The sequence below is a fragment of the Astatotilapia calliptera genome, chromosome 20, assembly GCF_964374335.1.
Source record: "Astatotilapia calliptera chromosome 20, fAstCal68.1, whole genome shotgun sequence".
Lineage (NCBI taxonomy): Eukaryota > Metazoa > Chordata > Actinopteri > Cichliformes > Cichlidae > Astatotilapia > Astatotilapia calliptera.
The window spans coordinates 19621190-19645675 of NC_137441.1; the positions used below are offsets into that span (position 1 = coordinate 19621190).

At 42.7% G+C, this 24486-nt stretch overlaps 1 protein-coding gene across 4 annotated transcripts in view; it reads right to left on the reverse strand.

Moving 5' to 3' along the window:
• Nucleotides 1-24486, reverse strand: part of atp2b3b (ATPase plasma membrane Ca2+ transporting 3b) — a 101995-nt gene that overhangs the window by 28559 nt on the left and 48950 nt on the right. For all 4 annotated transcript variants that reach the window (XM_026155338.2, XM_026155336.2, XM_026155340.2 and 1 more), the window contains 2 exons: nt 235-322; nt 37-143 (listed from right to left, as the gene is read on the reverse strand). In XM_026155338.2, coding sequence (XP_026011123.1) covers nt 37-143; nt 235-322 — 195 coding nt within the window. The remainder of the gene's footprint in view (nt 1-36; nt 144-234; nt 323-24486) is intronic.

Below are 24486 nucleotides of genomic sequence, written 5' to 3' on the forward strand. Positions count from 1 at the left end.
AAATAAACACTAATGGTGAACAGTATCTCAGGTTACCATGGCAAAGCCCACATCAGCCTTCTTCAAAGCTGGGCCGTCATTAGTTCCGTCTCCTGTTACTGCAACAACCTGCCTCTGTTCTACAACGCTGCTATCAATGATGCCTGGGTGCAAACACAAAGGAGGAAAAAAAACAGTTTTAATTGGCAGTGAATCGGTTTGTATATGAGTGTGTGTTTTGGTTTATGGACTCACCTTTAACCAAAGTGTGTTTATCAGTTGGTGAGGACCGAGCCAGCACGCGCAGTTTGGGCCAGATTTTATCGATACGCTCCTGTTCAATCTGTTAGTTTAAAACAAAGAAAAGCCATAAACTAGTCTCTGCTTTAACTACATGTCACTGTGGATTCAAAGCGTTAAACATGTTACAAAGGTGTGACTGACAGAAAAAAATAATAAGGAGAAGAAGCACTTGATTCTTATATACTGCCCTCCCTCATTCAGTGTAACCATCCTGTACCCTTGTATAGTGATCACTTACACACAGCATTTTTAAGTATACATTTAAATTCATACTCCATAGAAAACTAGAGCCACAGCACTAATCAACAGCCATCTATCCCATTAAGCATTCTGCTAAATTCAAAGCCTAAAGCTAAATAGGCGGGATAAAAGCATTGCCCATACAATTTTTTGCCTTTTATTGTGTACACTAACTACAGTGGATACAGCCATGCCAGAGGTAATCTGAACCTCTTTATATTGGTTGCAAACCTAAATAGCTTTCCTTTGATAATTTAACTGATTTTAGATGCCATCTTGGTGCAAGTGGACTATGAAAATAGAGTAGCTAATATTCTGTGTGCTGCATCCTGCATGCTCTGTCTAGGCATCTACCTCGCACAGTGTACTTCCTATAATTAGAATGCATCTGACTCCTAGTGTGTTTCATTTTAGATTTGTGAATTATTTGTGATTTGTGAATAGTTTCTCCTCCTGTCATGGTTTGGCAGCCCTCGCCAGTCGACCTTCACCCGATGTGTCTGTGTATTGTGTTTTGTTTTGGTCTTGGCTCCCCTCTGGTCCTCTATTTCCCTGTTTGTGTGTATTTGTTTTTGGACGTGTGTGTGTTTCCGGAAGTCCGGTTGCAAACGTCTGCAGACCCTGAAGATTTCCTGCGCTGAAGTCAGCCACACCTACTGCTCATCAGTTCTCGTCAGCTGCAGCTGCTTGTCATCGCGGGCAGCCTCCCTACTTAACTGTGTGGCTGAGCTTCAGTCGATGCTGGATTGTTGAGTTTAGTTGTCAGTATAGCCCCGGCTCAATAGTGAAAACTTTGTGTGTATATCTGTGTGTTGCTCGCTAGACTAATCATTGCGTCTTGTCTTGCCAGGATTTGGGATTGGAGCCCCTGTACAGATTGAAATTTGGAGTTTCCCGATACACGCCACAGACATGAACACTGTGTGGGATTTGGGAGAAATCGCCACGGGGGCCACAGTGCGGGGATTGTCACATTGTTATTCACCTTTGTTCACTGTAAATAAATTCACTGTCTCTCTTTTGGAAAAGTCCTGTGTTTGGGTCAGATTCTTACCACAAATGTCACACCTCCCAAATGTCATAAATTGACTACAAATTTATGACAGAAAGTTTTTTAGAAAATTGAGCCACCTATGACTTGTCAGTTTATCAGCATATTTTACATATTGACACATTAAATAATCAGGCCCCATCTTATCTTAATGACCTTGTAGTACCATATCACCCTATTAGAGCACTTCGCTCTCGCTCTGCAGGCCTACTTGTTGTTCCTAGAGTATTTAAAAGTAGAATGGGAGGCAGAGCCTTCAGTTTTCAGGCCCCTCTTCTGTGGAACCAGCTTCCAGTTTGGATTCGGGAGACAGACACTATCTCTACTTTTAAGATTAGGCTTAAAACTTTCCTTTTTGCTAAAGCATATAGTTAGGGCTGGACCAGGTGACCCTGAATCCTCCCTTAGTTATGCTGCAATAGACGTAGGCTGCCGGGGGATTCCCATGATGCATTGAGTTTTTCCTTTCCAGTCACCTTTCTCACTCACTAATAGACCTCTCTGCATTGAATCATATCTGTTATTAACCTCTGTCTCTCTTCCACAGCATGTCTTTTATCCTGTCTTCCTTCTCTCACCCCAACCGGTCGCAGCAGATGGCCGCCCCTCCCTGAGCCTGGTTCTGCCGGAGGTTTCTTCCTGTTAAAAGGGAGTTTTTCCTTCCCACTGTCGCCAAAGTGCTTGCTCATAGGGGGTCATATGATTGTTGGGTTTTTCTCTGTATCTATGAAGCGCCTTGAGGCGACTTTTGTTGTGATTTGGCGCTATATAAATAAAATTGAATTGAATTGAAATTGAATTGAATAAATACAAGCTTATATATAATAAACCCGGATTAAAAAGATGCATAAATAGTAAAAGATAAGTAAAGTCTGAGAATATAAATACCAAAGAGTAAAATTCATTTGTTCAATTTTCTTGTATATTAAAAAGATCAAAGTTCATGTAAAATGATTAAAAACATGTTTGCATTGTTTAAAATAAGTTATCTTTCTTTTATTGGGAATTGCTTGTGAGAACTGTAATTTCCTACGGGGATATGGTCTATGAAGGTAACACAGGGTGGAGAAAGAAAAGGAGAAATAAAAAGACAAGGCAAGAAGAGAGGGCGGTCTTGTTTTTATGTAATGTTAGTAAGTGTGTTTTGACTTTTCGTAAAGACAAGTCACAATGTCGATAAGCTAGTGACATTACACGTAAAGTTTCAGCGTGAGTCTGCTGGACTGTGTGTTTTGTTTCTTGTGGCCGCGCACGCATTTGAGTTAAAGTGAGGCTAACCCAGCCGTTCGCTAATAAGGACTACTGTAGACTGCCGTTTCTCTAAAGTTGTGGAACGTAACAAGCTGCAGAGGATCGTTACTGAACTGGATAACGACGGACAGACCCCAGATAGTCACTTAGAGTACCTCTGGCAACGTGGGAAGCTAAAACAGGTAGCTTGTGGAGCACGTGGAGATCACAGACCTTCCTCATCTTTGTGCTACTGCATCCTGTTGCCTGGATTAATCTGGTGGGAATTGCAAGTTTCACAAGGTATTGAGTTTATTTATTTTTTGCTCATTGAGTGAAGAACTTCCGGTTGGGAGATCTTTTGGATTTATACTGGAGCAATACAGGCCTGCAACGTAGGGTGTATTTCTGACGGCTTTAGGTTTAATTTGGGACTATAATTGTTTTATCACTGGTGGTTTACATTGTATATGAGGAAATTCTGTGTACAGCTGGTAAATTGCTGTGTGTATTTTGCTTTGCCTGAATACTGAAACCTGCCATTTTATTATTTTATTGTTTTCATTGTTTGGTAAATTGAAGGAGGGTTGCAATGCTCTACTTTACATGGTGTATGACATAATTTACTGCACTGTAGACACTAGTGTTCATTTTCCCGTGTAGTGCTACTGTTAAGGAATAAGCTTCATTGATCCCAGAAACAAAAGAGAAGTTAATTTAAAAATATCATACGAGAGTACACTAGAAAAAGAACCCAAAGCCCATTTATTTAATGGTATTGAGTAAATGAGGGCTACATAAAATGGAGGCACCGCTGGGATGTTTTTGGGTTTCATAGAAGTATTAAAGGGGCAACACACTAAAAAAAAAAAAAAAAGTTAACCTACAGTAGCTAGTTTACATTTCTTAGTATTTTTTGCTACAAAGAGTATGGCAGACCACACCGGGCTTGCTGCAGAGCTGAAGAGTTGGTGTCGGGGTGAAGGTTTGGAGGAAGCTAAAGCACTCTTGGTTCTGGTTCCAGAAGAAGTGGAAATAGCCCAGATAGAAGAAACCTTGGAGACTATTAAGTGTCTAGGGCGAGTCCGGGTTAGAGGGCACTTGTTCCACACCCCCTTGAGCTGCCTAATGGTTCTCTGCGAATGCAAACAAAGTATACCTAAAGATAATGCACCCAAAGAAGTGCTGGACCAGCACAGTGGTAAGAAATGAATGTGCAGCTCCTGACGATTTTGCTGTGAAGTTGAAGAGTCTCTTAGACACTGAGGGTAGGACTATGGAAGACATATACAAAGCTTATTAATCAGCCTTGCTCCTCCGCAGCCCAGCTCTGATCCTTCCATAAACTCCACTGAGTCTGTCTTGCAAGTGGTTGGTGATTTTTTGGAGAAGGCACATAAACCACAAGCTGAAGGTGGTTATTGGCGTTTGAGGCTGTTTTCAGGGAACTTGCCAGTTCCCCCTAGTGAAGACCCCTTTGACCATTGGCTTGAGCAGGCATGGCTCATGGTAGAGGAAAGGGACTGTACAGACAAGGAGAAAAGGCACAGGCTGATGGAAAGTTTAAAGGGGCCAGCGTTGGAGATTGCCAAATCGGTTCGTGAGTCAGACCCCGAGGCAGGTCCCGTTGAATACTTGGAGGCGTTGGAAAGCACATTTGGCAGTGCTGAGTCTGGGGATGATCTCTATTTCGCTTTCTGCTTAATGCAGCAACAACCAAGTGAAAAACTGTCTAATTTCTGAGGCGTCTGGAAAGGGCCCTTACTAAAGTTGTCCAGAGAGGATGATTTCCAGCTTCTAGCAAAGACAATGCTCACCTAGAACAACTTCTGAGAGGGGCTGTCACTTCCGATCTCATGCTAATTAATCTGCACCTGAGAGAAAGAAAGTCCAAACCCCCAACTTTCCTCCACCTCTTAAGTGAGATTCGCACAGAGGAAGAGTGTGAGGCATCAAGGAGAAAACTAAATACCTCAGTCCAGCATGTACAGACAAAACCTTCAGGGACTGGCAATACAGAATACAAAGTCTCAAAGCTGAAGTTAAAGAGCTTAAGGCCAAGTTAGCCACTTGAAGTCCCCTGATGTCATAGATAAAGATTCGTCCTCAGTACAGTCAAGTGAGCACAGTGACACCAGAGAACTGGCTGCTTTGAAAAGACAAGTGAAAAGACTGCAACAGAAAGTAGCCCAACGAGATACTGCTCCAGACTCTTCGGTAAAACTGGCTACCATGGGAGCAGTAGAGGCTACCTCAAAGACAAGGACCCTTTACCAGAACAGAACGCCTTTGGATGAGCAGTTCTGTTACCGTTGTGGGGAAAAGGGACATTTTGTCGCAAAGTGTCAAAATCCTGAAAATCAGAGCAAAGTTATACGAAAGCTCATCCGAACTGTCAAGACACTGAAAGAAAGTTCAGGTACTTCAACAAGTAATGCCACTGACACTGACTGCCATCTCAAGCAGTGTCTTCTGACTTCTTCCACCCCAGCTGGAATTCCAGAAGGACTGATTGGGCCGCCAAGTATTGTGCCACTTAAAGTGAATGGACAGCCCTGTGATGCCTTATTTGACAGTGGATCACAGGTCACCATAATATTCGAGTCCTGGTATAAAGCCCATCTGCCTTCCATCCCAGTGCATCCGCTCACTGGTCTCAACATTTGGGGTGAGTCCAATGTCAGTTACCCCTACCTTGGCTATGTTGTGGTAGATGTTGAGTATCCGGCTGAAGTGACTGGCACCAAACACACTGTACCAGACCTTGCCTTGATCTGTACAAGCCCAAAAGAAGAGCAGATTCCTGTCATTGTTGGCACTAACACCAGCCATGTCCGCAATTTGGTACAGGAATGCAGAAAAGAGGGGCTTGACATAACCAAAAGCCTGGGCATCCAAATTCACAGGGAGTCGCTACCCACATTCACAGACTCCCTCACACTAAGCTCTCGAGATGACCAGGTTGGCTGTGTGACTTGGCAAGGTTCAAATCCCTTGTCCTTACCCCCCAGAAAAGACTTGCAAATAACCTGCAAAGTTAATTTTCAGCAGACAGTTGGCAAAGAGATCTTCATGTTTGACTCTTCTCCCTTAGCTCCTCTGCCAGGTGATGTCCTGCTACAGCCCATGGTTGTGCCCGCCAATGCGGTACAAGTTAACAGCTTCAGAATCCTGGTGCAGAACCAGTCCGCCAGGGAAACCATTATCCCTGTTGGAACCGTCATGGGTCACCTTTATCGCACCGAAAGCGTCATCACCATGCCAAGCAAAAAACCAGAGATGACAGCATTTGACAGCAGCCAGATCGACTTTGGTGACTCTCCTGCGCCTGAAGAGTAGAAGGACCGGCTTAGACAGAAACTAGCGGAACGCTCCCACGTCTTCTCAGTCCATAAATGCGACGTTGGCCTCGCAAAAGAGGTGGAGCACACCATCCGCCTGGCTGACACAAGACCTTTTCGGCAAAGATCACGTCGACTGGCACCTGCAGACATAGAGGATGTAAGAAAACATCTGCAAGAGTTACTATGTGCATCATTAAAGAGTCCCGTAGCCCCTATGCCTCGCCGATTGTAATTGTTAGAAAGAAAAATGGAACCATACGGATGTGCATAGACTACAGGCTCCTTAACAGCCGGATCGTGCCCGACCAGCAGTGTTGGGACTAACGCGTTATTAAGTAACGCGTTACAGTAACTACGTTATTATTGTGGTAACGAGCATGGTAACTAGTTATTATACCAAAATCAGGAACGCGTTAATCATTACTGGGATTTAGATAGGCTCGTTATTCGTTACTTCGTGTGGTGGCATCGCGGAGCTTCCACAGATTCAGTAACATTAGCAAGTGGTGGAGGCCAGCAGGTGGATGAGGGAAAGGGGAGGCAGGAGGAGCAGAGACCTCAGGCGGCCACCGGTCCGGTCCGAGTGTCAGGTGAACTGAACTTCAGGTAAGAAGTTGTGACCTGCAGTCTATCTGGGTCAGATATAAACCAAGTTTAGGTGGAGTTTATTTTCGTTGTGCTGGCTTTTTCGTACTGCGTACTAGCTAGCATGACGGGGTTTCTATACAGCTGGGTGGGTGCTATGATGTTAACTGAACTTTATTTTGTTCATAAGGTTAATTATTAGAGTTGCCAACCATCCCGTAAAAAACGGAATCATTCCGTATTCAGAGAAAATATCATGCGTTTGGTATTGAGGTGAAAAGGAATGCAGTTTGTCCCGGACTTCAGCTACAATGAAAAACAGACAAAGCTGGAGTTATTCCGTTTCTTTACACTGCAGCTGCTTCTTCTTCTCTCATTCTCTCCCCTCCCTCTCCAGTTTCTACTTCAATCATGAAACTGATCAATGATCAGCTGATCGGCTTTTCTCTCTTGTTTGTTTATCTTGTCCCAGTCAAGCCCTGTATGCAGCTCATCTGCAGTCTGGTGTTACCTACATCTTCCTATTCAGAAGGCAGAATTTCCGAGTTCTTAGTATAATCGAAAGCACCACGACTGCAGTTTTTGTGTTGGATGTAAAAAGCGCACATGACGCTGTGACGTTGGCTAGAATCATGTCGGCGATCAACGACGGTCCAGGCGTGGGATTTCTTTCGTGGAAATATGCAGATTATTTTTTCCTTTCTATTGGTAGGTGGCACAGTGCACTTGTGGCAAGTAAGCAAGCTAGAAGACTGGCAATCTTGCTGGGTATCCAGTTATGGAAGCAACACATTAACAAGAGAATTCTGAGTAAAACCAAAGTTACTTTCCCTAGTAACTAGTTACTTTGAAAGTAACGAGTAACTTGCAGTAACTGAGTTACTTTTGATAGAAGTAACTAGTAATGTAACTAAGTTACTAATTTAAAGTAACTTACCCAACACTGCCGACCAGTACATGACCCCCTGCATTGACGAAGCACTGGATTCTTTGTCTGGGAGCAAATGGTTCCCAGTGCTGGATTTGCGTAGTGGATACTACCAGATTCCAATGGCAGAGGAAGATAAAGAGAAGACGGCGTTCATCTGCCCCCTAGGCTTCTTCCAATTTGAGAGAATGCCGCAGGGAATAACAGGAGCGCCTGCGACTTTCCAGCGTCTAATGGAAAAAAACAGTCGGAGACATGAACCTCCTCCAAGTCCTGGTATACCTGGACGACCTGATTGTCTTCGGAAAGTCACTGGAGGAACATGAAGAGCGGCTCATTAAAGTCCTAGATCGTCTTGGAGAAGCAGGACTAAAGATCTCCCTGGACAAATGCCAGTTTTGTCAGCCACAGGTGAAGTACCTCGGGCATATTGTGTCTGCCAAAGGTGTCTCTCCTGATCCGCAGAAGATTGAGGCTGTTACCACCTGGCCTCAGCCCCACGACCTAAAGTCTCTGAGATCGTTCTTAGGTTTCTGCGGGTACTACAGGCGATTCATTGCTAACTACGCCTCTTACTGAACTGACCTATGCTCCGATACAAAAGAGCAAGAAAAAGAGTCCAGACCTCAACAAGTCCTACTTGAAAGAGTCAGAACCCTTTGGAGATCGGTGGGATGACTCCTGCAGCAAAGCCTTTCAGCAGATCATCCACTGTCTAACCTATGCACCGGTATTAGCCTTTGCTGATCCTACCAAGCCTTATGAGCTCCACGTGGACGCAAGCTTCAAAGGACTGGGGGCTGTCCTATACCAGCTACAAGAAGGGGACCTAAGGCCGGTTGCATTTGCCAGCAGGAAGCTAAGTCAGGCTGAGAAGAGGTACTCCATACATCAGCTGGAGTTCCTGTCGTTAAAGTGGGCTGTGGTGGATCGCTTTCATGACTATCTGTATGGGGTGCACTTTACATTGCGTACAGATAATAACCCCTTGACTTATGTTCTGTCTACGGCAAAGCTCAATGCCATGGGACACAGATGGTTAGCTGCTTTGTCCACATATGACTTCGATGTCCATTACAGACCAGGCAAGCATAACATAGATGCAAACATCCTCTCCAGAAACTTTGACACTGACACTGAATGGGAGACTATACCAGAGGCAGCTGTTAAATCCATCTGCAAAAGAGTACGTGTGTCAGAAAGCCCAGAGTTACCCACCAGATGTGTCGACCAAACCGGGGCTTCCCCGGAATACATCCCTGACATCTATGCATTTCCTCTTACGATGGAGTTACAGTCACTGGAACACGTCTCAAAATCTGATCTCGCTAAGGCACAGAAAGAGGATTCAGTCATTGGTCCAGCGGTCAAAGCTGTCCAACAGAATTTATGGACAGGCAACAGTCCGGAGCTGTTGCTCCTAAAAAGAGAGAAAGATAAGCTGACTCTCCTGAGTGACGGTCTGCTCTAACGCATCACCAAACGTCACTCAGTGGAGGAGGTCCGTCAGCTAGTCCTGCCAAAGGTGTATCATGACGTTTTGTTGAGATCAGTACACAATGACTCAGGACACCTCGGCATAGAGGGAACTCTGGATTTACTCCGTCGAAGGTTCTACTGGCCAAGAATGTTGCAAGACACTGCGCAACATATCAAAAGTTGTGGTGAATGCATAACACGCAAGACTCCTGCCCAGAGAGCCGCACCACTTCACCAGATCTCCAGCAGTGGACCTATGGATCTGGTGTGCATTGACTTTCTGTCAATGGAGACGGATTCCAAGGGCATAAGAAATGTCTTAGTGGTCACCGATCACTCCACACGCTATGCCCAGGCATTGCCGACCAAGAATCAGACACTCAAACAGTGGCCAAAACCTTAGTGGATAAGTTTTTCGTCCACTATGGTCTTCCGGCTCATATCCATTCAGACCAGGGGCGAGACTTTGAGAGTCTTCTGATCAAAGACTTGTTGAAGAACATGGGGATACAGAAGTCGCGCACTACTCCGTATCATCCGCAAGGAGACCCTCAGCCAGAGCGGTTCAATTGAACGCTGCTTTCAATGTTGGGTACTCTAAGCACAGAGAAAAAACATCAGTGGAGCCAGCATGTCCCTTATTTGGTCCATGCTTATAACAGTACAAAATGTGATGCAACTGGTTTTTCACCATACTTCCTAATGTTTGGTCGTGAAGCCAGACTGCCAGTGGACTTGTTGTTTGGGACCACAATTGACAAAGCTGAGGAAAGTCACTCATGCTATGTGTCAAAGCTTAAAGAAGATCTCCGTCAAGCCAACAAGCTAGCATCCGAGAAAGCAGACAAAGTCCATCAGAAGAACAAAAAGGGCTATGACAAGAGAGTTGGTTTCCAGTCTCTAGAAATAGGAGACAGAGTCCTATTGAAGAACTGGGGTCTCAAAGGGAAGCACAAGTTGCAAACAAGATGGAGTCCAATACCTTACCAAGTTGTTGGAAAAATGCCCAATCTCCCTGTCTACCAACTAAAGAAGGAGAATGGAAGTGGTCGTCACATCCACAGAGATCACATCCTTCCTATTGGCCAACATGTAAAATTGCCAATCCCTGAAGTAGGCAATAACTGTTGTGACAGACAAAAACCAAAGGGCAAGAAACCAAAGCAGGCCACAGTTGTGTCTGACCCTCAGCTGTCACAGGATTCTGATTTGTCGTCAGAGAGTGAGTACTATGAGCCTCAGAGGCACTACTATACTCAAGAAAGAGTGAGAGAAGCACTAAGACAGGCTCTTAGATCTCAAGCAGTGCCACAAGAGGATTGTGCAAATGACCAGGACAAGGTCAGTGATGAAACTGCTTCTGATGAGCGCAGTGAAAATGAGGAACTGCAACCGGAGGATGGAGGCATTATTCAGGACAGAGAGACTGAGCCCGACCAAATGGTGGATATTAAGAAGGAGTATGACCAAAATGAAGAAGATGATGAAAATTCTATCCCAGAACCTGATCTGGATCCCAGAACAGCCTGTTCTGTCTGCCAAAACTGAGAAACCAAATACACACCGTGATCTGTTGGGTGACACTCCTAAAATAAGGCCTAGGAGACAGATTAAACCAGTAGTTCGTTTAACTTATGATGAGCCAGGAAAAGCTAAAGATCAGCCTATCACTATTATACATAGAGGGGTTGTCATCACTATAGGCAAAGACTAAGAACCATAGCATGTAAAAAGGATCATCCTAATTCCCAAGAAGTTCTTGTAGTTCCTTGGTAGTCTGTTGTAGTAATGGGTCGGGGATCTTTGACGTGAACGACGCGAGTCGGCTCCTTATCGCGAGCCGTGGGGGTTTTTCTTTCTTTCTCTCAGCCTCTCTCTCTCTCGCACTTTTTTTCCACTTCACTCCGCATGCGAGCCTTGTGCATTGCGCTGGGAAGAGGGGCAGTAGTTACACTCGGTAGCACAGGAACAGAGTAGGAGAGAGAGACAGAAAGAGCCAGGGACAACAGCGTCACATTAGAAAGGTATAGTAATCATCCACAACTATTTTCAGTTGCAGATGATAAAGGATTCAGAAAGTTTATTCATGCAGGCCCATATGACAGAGAATATGCATGTTCTTTTTGTTTTCATATTTTAATTTATATTTAATTGTGTTGTTGTTTGCAGTGTTTTGTGTTGTTTCACTTTAAATTTGTAAAAGGAAAAAGCTGAAAATTTAAATAGTTAAAAGTTGAAATGTGAATAGTTGATTTTTGTATTATATGATTTATTTATTAAATTTTATGTGGAGTGAATAAATAAAAGTATATTTACGGTGGCCCCTACAGACAAAGCACATACAAACTTCAAATCACATACGAACTCTGAAGCACGTACAAACTCCAAAACACGTAAAAACTCCAAAACACGTAAAAACACGTACAAACTCAGAAGCACATAAAAACTCTAAACACGTACAAAAGACAACAGAAGTGATCCAGGATGCTAGGTGCAGTGTTGAGCTTTTGTTACCTTGTGGCTACACAAGCCAGCAAGTACCAACGACCGGATTTGGTGTGTGGTAATAACAGGTAAATGAACTTTTTTTTTTAAATTATTTGACTATAAATGTATAAATACACAAACAATACACATATGCTTTCATGCTTTCAATTGTGTAATTTAAGTGATCTAGGTAGCTCTGTTTTGGAAGTTCAGTTCATGCTAGAAATGTGTTTTGGAGTTTGTATGTGCTTTTTGGAGTTTGTACGTGCTTTGTCTCTAGGGGCCACCGCATATATTTTTATATAAACATATATAAATAAAACCACTTTTTTTTTTACATTAGTAATTCCTTTTGTGTATAATTTTATATTATTGTTAATAATAAATTAATAAACCCTCTGGGTTTGTTCAAAATCACTACCCTTTCAGCTTGTTCGTGGCCAAAAGTGGCCACCAACAGATTAGGTCTGTAATTTTTATTATTTTTGTGTTTTTATGCCATTTTTTCTGCATAAAGCTTTTAAGTAACTTCAGTTCTTTTCATAAATATAAAACAATTATTACTTTTTAAATTTTTAACCCTTTAAACACCAGTTTGTTTGTCCACTGCACTAGCTGGAAGACAACCTCAAATTTCGCAATTTTATATAATTGCATTGCTACTGAAATTTCTTGTATTGTTAATAGTAGAGTCTGGGGCATGTAATTGATTCACATCAACATTGATTATAATGCATTGTTATTTTTGTGCAGAGAGAGCAAAAACATAAAAACTCCCTCTCAGCTTGTTGGTGGCCAAAAATGGCCACTCCTTGTTTACGTTTACAAAATGCTATAAAATTCATATATATTAAGAAAAATTTCCACTTTTTTTGACATGATTTTTTAGATTAGTATCAGTGCTGTTCATGAAAATCAAAATTTCATTCAAATTCAGAATTTTAACCTTTTAAATACCAGTTAAATCAAATAATCCTAGGAACTCATAAATGGAAAAAATCACAAAACCCCAATTTTTTTCCAAATAAAACATGTCGTCTGATTTATTTTCTAACCATGGTGGAGGTTAGATGTATAGCAATAATTAACAGTATTAATGACTTTTATGCATCTTTGTTTTTTTGCGCAGTGACAGAAAAACAAAAAAAATCCCTCTCAGCTTGTTCGTGGCCAAAAATGGCCACCTCCTGTTTACGTTTACAAAATACTATAAAATTAATAAATATCAAAAAACATTTTTCTACTTTCATTGACTTGATTTTTTAAATTAGCACCGCTCCTAGTCATGAAAACCAAAATATAATTCAAATTCAGATATTATACCCTTTGAATACCAGTCAGATTATGTATTATTGCTACGCTTTTGGGGGAAAATAGTAATAAAGGTCAAGGTCAAATTTATTTATATAGCACATTTCAAACAGCCGATGCTGCACAAAGTGCTTAACAATATAAAAATGGTATTAAAAAGCAACAATGTAATACAATAATAACAGTAAAAAAACAATAATAGGACAGTAAAAGAATTAAAACAATAACTAAACTAATTCAAATAAGACCAAAATGCTTGGGTCATAGTGTGTTAAAAGCCAGGGCATAGAAATGTGTCTTTAGTAATGATTTAAATTGCTCAAGTGTTTGTGCAGATCTAATATTTAAGGGGAGACTATTCCAAAGTCTGGGACCTGCCACAGAGAAGGATCTATCACCACGGGATTTGAGGTTAGTCCGTGGGATGGACAGCATTAGTTTTGAGCTAGACCTCGTGGTTTTTCCTGGAGCATAGGCAGAGAGGAGCTCAGACAGGTAAGGAGGGGCTCGGGCATTAAGTGACTTAAAAACAAAAAGTAGAAGTTTAAATTGGATCCTGTAGGAGACAGGAAGCCAGTGTAAAGAAGCCCAAACTGGAGTTATATGCTCTCTCCGTTTGGTACCAGTTAGCAGGCGAGCAGCTGCATTTTGAACCATCTGAAGACGATGGATGGTGGCCTGATCTAGACCATAATACAATGAATTGCAGTAGTCTAATCTGCAAGTAAGAAAAAGGTGAATAACACGCTCAAAGACGTTAGCCGGAAGGTATGGCTTTACCTTGGCTAGCTGTCTTAACTGAAAAAAACAGGACTGAACTACTGCACTCACCTGCTTATTCAATTTAAAAGAACCATCAATGTAGACACCGAGGTTTTTTATATGTGTTTTACAATATGAGGAAAAGGCGCCCAGAGTGCTGTCGATATGATTAAAGTTGCCAAAAATGACAACCTCAGTTTTATTTTCATTTAGCTTTAAAAAATTTAATGACAACCAATGTTTGACATCATCCAGGCAGCGTAATAAGAGCTGCGGATGGTCTAAAGTTCACATTATTTAGCATATGAATGGTGAAACCTAATATTTTTTATCATCATTGCAGGTCAGTAACAGTAACTGTAACAATGATTTATTTTTACTTTATTTTTTTTTTCTTTGGGGGGGGGATGAATGGCCAAAAAGAATATCACACATGGTGTGTTAGTGGCCAGAAAGGCAATTTAATGACCAAATAACCCCTGAAATCACCAATAAAATGATCAAAATTTATATTCCAGTATGTGTGTGCTTCTGTGTGCATCATCATTAGCAGCAAGATGTACTAACCAGATTAGAGTGGTTTTTGTAGGCACACTTTCTACACCTGGTGCAAGGGGCTGCTGTTCCAATCCTGGAGGTGCGCCTTTTGCACCTTCTTCTTATTTTGTTGGTGGGGTGTGGGTCACACTCTGGTTCAGACTACTCTATCAAGGTTCAAGGTTCTTTATTTGTCACATGCATAGTTATACAAGTATAACACACAGTGAAATGTAGCCTGACACGCTCCTCGACATGTGCAAAAATTGGGGGGGGTGTAGAGGAAGAACATTATATATATATATATACATACATATTGTATATACACTGGGTGAATGTGCAGTAGTAGCAGCAAGCAGGTGAATTCTGTACATTAATATGAATAGACATCTGACTATTTTACAGGATAGACAATATAAACATATTTAAAATTAAAGGAATTGAAATGTACATTGTGCCTTGGTTTAGAGTGTCTGGAAGAGAGTCCTGTCTCAGTCAATTATAGATGATGTGAGAGGGCGGGTGTGTGTGTTTAGGGCACGGATGGCTTGGGGATAGAAGCTCCTCTTGAGTCTCTCTGTCCTTGCCCAGAAGATGCGGAACCTTCTACCAGATTGCAGAAGTTGGAACAGTTTGTTGCCAGGATGGGACGGGTCCTTCAGTATCTGCGCTGCTCTAGTCCGGCATCTCCTGGTGTAGGTGTCCTGAAGCGGGGGGAGAGCAATCCTGCAGCAGCGTTCTGCTGTACGGATCACTCTCTGGAGAGCTTTTTGGTCCTTCACACAGCTGTTCCCAAACCACGATGTCATGTTCTGTGTGAGGATGCTCTCCACAGCGCCTGTATAGAAAATCCTGAGGATCTTTGGAGAGACCCTGAACTTCCTCAGTTGTCGTAGGTGATACAGGCGCTGCCTAGCCTTTTTGGTCTGGATGTGGGCAGCCCATGTCAGGTCTGAGGAGATGTGGACACCAAGATACTTGAAGGACTGCACCCTCTCCACTGGAGCTCCATTGATGATGATGGGCTTGTAGTCTCTGTGCTGAGATCAATCTTGAGATCAATGGCAGAAGTGGCTGAGAATCAGGGAGAAGGGTGTATTGCAGTTGTTGAGGTCACCAGCATGTGTCCCAGCTCTCCCAGGATCACTTTTCATTTGTAGGTTGTAGAGGACTCCCCCACTTCAGTGAAGTTGTTTCCGGCGGGACAAAGGCATCATATCTATATCCAAGACATCCAGGAAATTGGAGAAAAGAGCCATCAGCCATCAGTTTTCCTTCTACAACTCGAGGTGCCAACATCCTCTCTAAGTTATCCAAGCAATATTTGTGCCTATTGTAGTCCAGGATTGCTTCTTGCTTTTACGCATCCTTTATTCCCCATCACTGACTGCTGGTTCCTTGTGTGTTGCTGTCAAAAGAAACACATTCCTCCGTTGCTTTGGCATGTGGGATATCGCTGTGGTAGTTTTGGTGAAGCCAAAGACAGACAACAAAATCTTCCTGCATTAGCAGCCTGAGATCTACTTTTGACTTCTTTATAACAAAGGAGATCTTTTAGCTGCTGTGCACCCTTACAAACCTGCACGGGAGGCGAAGGTGTGAGGATTGGAGGATTATAGATGAAGTGGAGATGTGAGCCTAAACCAGAATAAAGCAATACGTAGCATGTTGGATGACAACACTGGAAGTTCTCAGGAAGTAAAAAAGGGCAAGGGGTTCAGACTCCAACTGACGGAGGAGCCCCGAGGACAACGTCTTTACTTCGGTCACCTTGGCAGAGGAACTCCTCAGATGAAAAATGGCACAGGGGAAACATCCCAGAGCGTCCTCCTCAGCTCCTCCAGTTGCAACAGAGGGAACTGCATACAGGGTGACCCCTGGTTTGATACCAGTGGGTACTGGATTGTAGAGCAGTTTCTCTTCAGTGGTGGGACCCACATGGTTTTCCTTTCATGAGGGATCCACTCAGTCACCGGCTCCTCTGTCTCAGAAAATGTTCCTATGTTCTTTTCCATCATCTGCTCAGCCTCCACCTCCATGCCCCCCAACCCCAATCCTCCCCCAAAGAAGAGGATTCAGGCACTGGCTAGTACTCAACATCAGTGGTAATGCAGTCAGCCTCTTTGGAGATTGTCCCCTCATCTTCTGGAGAGGAAGTTTCTTCATCTTGGGTAGATGACTTTTCTTCAAGGGCAGAGGACTGCTTGCTGTCCTTGCTCTCTGACCATCATATAGGCAATGCTTGAAGCAGTGATGACCTTCTTGCCATATCGCCAGAATAAATGATCTGGAAGCTGTTAGGCTTACTTACAGCAGTAGCAACGTCTGCACCTGCATAAACTCCAGGACATGTTTACAAACAGTGTTTGTTGTTTGTGCTGCATGTGAGTGAAGTTGCCCCCCCCCCCCCAACACCTTCTTCAAATCCAACAAAAGTGGTATCAAACATTTGTGCTGGTTTGTGCTGCAAAAAGTTTCATTTGTGCTGCTATCATTTTAAAGATATTAATAAAAATTTCTAGAGGTCATCAGAGGTCAACCAGCCCCCCCACATTACCCAAATCCAACAAAAGTGGTATCAAACGTTTGTGCTACATTTGTGCTGGTTTGTGCTGCAAAAAGTTTCGTTTGTGCTGCTATCATTTTAAAGATATTAATAAAAATTTCTAGAGGTCATCAAAGGTCAACCAGCCCCCCCACATTAATGGAATCAAACAAAATTGGTGTCAATCAACTGTGCTATGTTTGTGCTGGTCTGTGAAGGTTCTCAGTCATCCAGGTCATTGTAGTCAAAGGAGCTTGCAAAGAAAAGCGTCTGGACTTCTTTAAGTTACTTGAAGACGTTTCACCTCTCATTCGAGAAGCTTCTTCAGTTCTAAGGTCAAATGGTGGAGAGTCCCAGGTATAAACCTAGTGGGAGTTTCCCCCCACAGAGGGACAAAAAGACCCCCTGATGATCCTCTAATCGCCTGAGCCAAGGTGTGAAAATGGGTGTGGGTCCCAATCAGCCAGAGTTTCGGGTGAGTTCATTGTGAAACCTGGTCATTTCACATTTTGGACAGAGAGAACAGATGGTTTGAAAGAGGAGTGAAAGAAGCCATCTATGTCCACTGTGAGCGACCATCTTTGAACAGAGGCGGTGGTTTACGACACCAACTCTCTGCCATCTATAATCCAGTTTTGAGATCCCTTCCCAGACGCCTTAACACCCACTCACATCCTGGGCCATCTGATCTCAGGAATTCGCATGATAAGGTGGGGCCAGGTTTCACAATGAACTCACCCGAAACTCTGGCTGATTGGGACCCACACCCATTTTCACACCTTGACTAGGTTTATATATGGGACTCTCCACCATTTGACCTTAGAACTGAAGAAGGTGAAACGTCTTCAAGTAACTTAAAGAAGTCCAGACGCTTTTCTTTGCAGGCTCCTTTGACTATGGTTTGTGCTGCTTAAATTGTCGTTTGTGCTGCTTCTGTTTTAAAGATATTAATGAAAAGGTAAAGGTCAAAAGGTCAACCAGCTCCCCCACATTACCCAAATCAAAGAAAATTGATGTCAAACGTTTGTGCTACGTTTGTGCTGGTTTGTGCTGCAAACATTTTTGTTTGTGCTGCTAACATTTTAAACATTTTAATAAAATAACGTCTTGATGCGTGCTTAATCATCCAGGTAAGTAAATCCCAAAAGGTTGATTCTGTTCATCTGGACATTTTCAGTTGGAGAAACGTTTCGTCACTCATCCAAGTGACTTCTTCAGTCTCAGCTGACTGCAGGTTTCCCCAACCTTATAAACAGTACATTTGCATAGTGAAGGAAACTAGCACCACTGAATGAACAATGGGCTCGGGGGTTAGTTCCATGATTGTTAGTATGCAAATTCTTATGACCATTGATCAATGACAACTAATCAAAGCCTACTGATTAATGGCCATGAGTACCATTCACAGAAAGTGGGGAATGGCTACAATCACAGCATTGTAGGATGGCGAAAGATGTACCCTTGGGCCCCCCTTCTCGATTCAGAGATGGTCAGCATCCTGACAGCCCGATGGACGAAGCTGTCTCTCAGTCTGTGTGTTCTGGTCCGGAGGCTCTTCAGTATCCTTCCTGATGGCAGCAAACTGAAGACGCTGCTGAAGGGATGAGTGGAGTCACCTGTAATGGAGAGGACCTTCCAGATGAGGCAGGTGCAGCTGCTCTCACTACCCGTTGTTATTTTTTCCTGCAGAACCCAGTGCAGGAGTCATACTTGTGCTTCTCAGTTTGCAGAGGAAGTAGAGTCGCTGTTGGTCTTCTCCACATTCAGGGACAGGTTGTTGTTGTTTTACCACTCTGCCAGATGGTTAACTTCACCCCTGTAGTAGATCTCGTCGTGGGTCAGCAGAGTAAAGAGAAGAGGGCTCAACACACATCCTTGGGGAGCCCCCGTATTCAGTGTTCTTGGGCTGGAGTTGTTGCTGTCGACCCGTATTGTCTGCTGTCTTCCTGTCAAGAAATCTAGCAGCAAGGTGCTGATCCCCAGCAGATCCAGTTTGTGAATGAGTTGCTGGGGAATGAATTCAAATTCAAATTCAAATTCAAATTTTATTTGTCACGTACACAGTCATACACAGTACGATATGTAGTGAAATGCTTGGACAACTGCTCGTGACCTAAAGAAAACAAAAAAGGAAAAGGCTATGAATAAGATAGGAAATAAATATGAAAAATTAAAAAGGGTAAATTTAACTAGGAAGGAATAAAATATAAATTAAGGTTAAAAATGAAATAACTGTACAACACAAATTAGAATATGATGATGCTGAAGGCTGAACTGAAGTCTATGAACAGCACTCTGACATATGAGTCTCTAGTGTTGAGATGTGTGAGGGCTGAGTAAGGGGCAGTTGAAATTCCATCATCACTTGAGCGTTTTGACGAAAGCAATAATTTGATTTGATGCATGACTAACCGTTCAAAGCACTTCATAATGATGGAAGTGAGTTTGACAGGACGGTAGTCCTTAAAGCAGGAGGTAGATGACTTCTTGGGTACAGTAATGATGTTGGAGGCTTTGAGGCATGTGGGAACGGCGGTACTGATTTTGGCAAGGGATCTCCACACACTGTCTGGGGATTGTGTCACCACGGTCTGCAGAGTGGGCTTGTAGTCTGTGATGGTTTGTATTCCTTGCCACTGCCTCCAAGTATCTCTGCTGTCGCTGAAGCTTTGCTGTAGCTGATGCCACGTGATGCCCTTGCTGTTCTTTGGCTCACCTAATTCTGAAGGCTTGCATTTTTCAACCTTAGGAGTATTTAAACCTGACCTGTGAGCCATGGTTTCTGATTGGCCCGGACAGTGATAGGCCTGGTGTCACGACCTGCAGGATTGGCAAGGTGCTGATCAGAATCTCTCCCCTCCTAGCCCTCCTTCTCTTCTCTTTTTCCCTCTCTCTCCCCCTCTCTCCTTCTCTGCCCTGTTTTGCAGGGGCGGAACTCATGGCGACTTCACGCCCTCGGTCCACGCCTTCCTGGATTGGGAACACCTGGGCCTCATCAGACCAGCTGGTATATTAGAAGGAGGAGATCAGCTGTTCAACGCTGGATTGTTGTGAAGGTTCTAGTCAGTACACGTCTAGCTCAACTTTCCTGTGCCTCCGTCTCAGAGACTTAACGAGTGTTTCTTTGTTCCTAGATTCCCTGTCTTTCCCTGTGTGGAGTGTGGAAGGAGTGACTGGTCGCTAGCGGAGAAGAGAGAGGTTGAACTGAGCGCGTGTGTGATATCCCTGTTTTCCCAGGAGCCCTGCCCCTCACGTCTTGTATATAGCACTAACCCCGCACTGTCTGTACATACACTTGGTGAAGATCTGTAAATAAACCGTCTCTGTTTAAACGCTACTCAGGAGTCCTGCGAGTGGATCCTCTAAGCAACCCGTGACACCTGGTCTCTGTGACATCATCGATGCATTTTGGGATGTAGGCAGTAACAGTTTCTCTATATTCCTGAAAGTCTGTGGTGTTGTCGTGTGTAGCAGCCTGTGGTGGAAAAGCAGTCTTGCAGTGCCTCTGAGGACCCTTCTGGCCACACCTGTACCTGCTTACGAACTGGTTTGGTGACTTTGACCAGGGGCCTGTTGGAACCCATGGCACACCTAGGTTTCCGCCTGTACTGACCCTTATGCAAAATAAGTGGAATTAAGACACAGTTCCAAAAGCAAACACAACTGATCAGTGCTGAGAGTGGTCCTGTTGCTGAGGTTGGGGTGATCCTGTAATCTTTTATGAACTATCTCCAAAGCATCTATGACTGGGATGCAAGTGAAGACAGATGTAACATCTCTCTCTCACCGTACATGTACTGTTTATAAAATTAGGGAAACACAACCTGCACAAACAAAATAATTTGCAGGACAAATGTTTGACATCAATTTTGTTCGATTTGAAGAAGGTAGGGGGGGAAATTTCACTCACATGTGTTTATAAGGTTGGGGAAACCTGCAATCAGCTGAGACTGAAGAAGTCACTTGGATGAGTGATGAAACGTTTCTCCAACTGAAAATGTCCAGATGAACAGAATCAACCTTTTGGGATTTACTTACCTGGATGATTAAGCACGCATCAAGACGTTATTTTATTAAAATGTTTAAAATGTTAGCAGCACAAACAAAAATGTTTGCAGCACAAACAAATCAATTTTCTTTGATTTGGGTAATGTGGGGGGGCTGGTTGACCTTTTGACCTTTACCTTTTCATTAATATCTTTAAAACAGAAGCAGCACAAACGACAATTTAAGCAGTACAAACCAGCACAAGCATAGCCAACACGTTCTCACTCCCAAAGCGTAACATTTTACGCTAGGTGACAAATCGTCAACATATTACATTTTCGGCTACCCACCACGTTCCTAAATGACGACCTCGGAAAAAAGAGGAAATATGAGAACCGTCTGGACTCCATCTACACATGTTCGCTCTTTTTCTTCAAATCGCTTAGAAACACGCTATTTCACATCATTATAGTCCTGGTTAAGATCAGGAATAAGGTTATGGTTAGGGCTAGGGATAAGGTTAGGTTTAGGGCTGGAATACAGGGCTGCAACGTCTATTACCGCGGGAGCCATAACCCGCGGCGTACCATAAGAATGCAGAAGGTCTCCTTTCATGTTCCTCAGGAACGCCGCGGGACGTGACAAAACGTCGACATGTTACGCCTCGGGAGTGAGAATGGGCTGACATAGCACAGTTGATTGACACCAATTTTGTTTGATTCCATTAATGTGGGGGGACTGGTTGACCTTTGATGACCTCTAGAATTTTTTTTAATATCTTTAAAATGATAGCAGCACAAACGAAACTTTTTGCAGCACAAACCAGCACAAACGTAGCACAAACGTTTGATACCACTTTTGTTGGATTTGGGTAATGTGGGGGGGCTGGTTGACCTCTGATGACCTCTAGAAATTTTTATTAATATCTTTAAAATGATAGCAGCACAAACGAAACTTTTTGCAGCACAAACCAGCACAAACGTAGCACAAACGTTTGATACCACTTTTGTTGGATTTGGGTAATGTGGGGGGGCTGGTTGACCTCTGATGACCTCTAGAAATTTTTATTAATATCTTTAAAATGATAGCAGCACAAATGAAAATTTTTGCAGCACAAACCAGCACAAACGTAGCACAAACGTTTGATACCACTTTTGTTGGATTTGAAGAAGGTGGGGGGGCTGGTTGACCTTTTGACCTTTACATATACATTAATATCTTAAAAACAGAAACAGCACAAACGACAATTTTAGCAGCACAAACCAGCACAAACGTAACACAGTTGATTGACACCAATTTTGTTTGATTCCATTAATGTGGGGGGACTGGTTGACCTTTGATGACCTCTAGAATTTTTTTTAATATCTTTAAAATGATAGCAGCACAAACGAAACTTTTTGCAGCACAAACCAGCACAAACGTAGCACAAACGTTTGATACCACTTTTGTTGGATTTGGGTAATGTGGGGGGGCTGGTTGACCTCTGATGACCTCTAGAAATTTTTATTAATATCTTTAAAATGATAGCAGCACAAACGAAACTTTTTGCAGCACAAACCAGCACAAACGTAGCACAAACGTTTGATACCACTTTTGTTGGATTTGGGTAATGTGGGGGGGCTGGTTGACCTCTGATGACCTCTAGAAATTTTTATTAATATCTTTAAAATGATAGCAGCACAAATGAAAATTTTTGCAGCACAAACCAGCACAAACGTAGCACAAACGTTTGATACCACTTTTGTTGGATTTGAAGAAGGTGGGGGGGGGCAACTTCACTCACATTTGTGCTGCAGCTGCAGCTGCAGGTTTGAACTCTGCAAAATGTCCTGTGATTGGGGGTTTTTTTGTTTTTGTTTTTGTTTCTAGAGTTAATATTTTGGGTATGGTCTCTTTTATGAAAAATACAAGAGTAAAAGTGCTTTTAACATGTGCTTCAATGCTAAGTTTGACTGGGAACATCAAAGCTCAATAGCCTGCATCCACAGAAATTCACTGGAGTCTATGTAATGTTTGATGCATCATTATTTATTCCAGTCTATCTTGCAAATACATGTTTGTGCTGCAATGTCATGCACAAACACAAACTATTAGATCCGTAAGATCAAACCTGTGTCAAAATTGTGTCATTATTCTGGTCCATTGGAGTGTGGTAAGCCATCAAAGGCCACTACTAGAAACTAGGAATATTACATGAAATCGCTTGCTTGGCCAAAAATGGGTAAATGATGTAATTTGGTAAAAAACATTAAAAACTACAATTTCCATGTGTTGAGTTTAGAATGAAAGCAATTTTACCTAAATCGCATGATATAGTACTGTCAATGACAAGGAATCAAAAGAGGTGGTTATAATGGGTTTCAATTGGCCAAAAATGGCCACGATAGAGCCAAGTGGAACAAATTGGTGTATAGTGTATATTATTGACATTATTAATTTGCATTAACAGATCAAAAATGGTTGAAAAAAGAAAAGTGAAGTGGCCACAAATGGCCAGAATAGAGCCCAGAGGGTTAAAGCAACAAAACAACCTGAACAGCCGGTTTGGAACCGAAAGAGCCGGCTCTTTTTAGTGAGCCGAGCCGAAAGAGCCGGTACTTAAAAAGAGCCGGTACTCTAAAAAGAGCCGGAAATCCCATCACTAGTGGGAAGCTAAAACAGGTAGCTTGTGGAGCATGTGGAGATCACAGACCGTCCTCATCTTTGTGCTACTGCATTAAGAGCAGGTGACAGGTTTGGAGGAGCTGAAAACAGCCTGTTGCCTGGATTAATCTGGTGGGAGTTGCAAGTTTCACAAGGTACTGAGTTTATTTATTTATTTATTTTTTGCTCGTTGAGTGAAGAACTTCCGGTTGGGAGATCTTTTGGATTTATACTGGAGCAATACAGGCCTGCAATGTAGGGTGTATTTCTGCCGGCTTTAGGTTTAGTTTGGGACTATGATTGTTTGTCACTGGTGGTTTACATTGTATATGAGGAGATTCTGTGTACAGCTGGTAAATTGCTGTGTGTGTTTTGCTTTGCCTGAATACTGAAACCTGCCATTTTACACTATTGAGTTCCTGTTTCTCTTTATTCTTTATTTTTTGTGTGGATGCCCTCAAAGGGCATTCACTATTTGTGTGGACACTATTGAGTTCCTGTTTCTCTTTATTCTTTATTCCACTATTTACTAGTTGCTTCCGTACACTTTTTGGCACTCAACTACTCCCACAGTTTTCAGCCGATTTTCGGCATTCAAAGTTTAAAAAATTCTGCTCTTTCTGCTGATGACTGCTATGACTTTTGGTACTCATAACTTCTATACTTTTTGAGATATTGAATTTTTTTTGCAATATTTTTTGCCCATTTCTGCCATATCATCAGTGGCCTCACTGATTTTCCTTGCCGGGTTGACCTGTGTTTTAGCTCAGTGAGATGAGCATCCGTTCTCAGACTGGGAGGCTCGGGTTCAAATCCCACTTATGGCAACATTTCTTTCAGTTAACATTTAAACTTTTTTTAACTCTTTTGAACACAAATTTCAGCTTTTTCACCCCTTTTCAGCACAATTTTAATTTTTTTCACCACTTTTCAGCACAAATAACAGCTTTTTCAGCTGTTTTCAGCAAAAACCTCTTTTCAGCAGAATTCTGCTCATTCAACTCTTTTCAGCAGAAATTCTGCTAATTGAACTAATTTCAGCAGAAATTCATCTGATTGAACTCTTTTCAGCAAA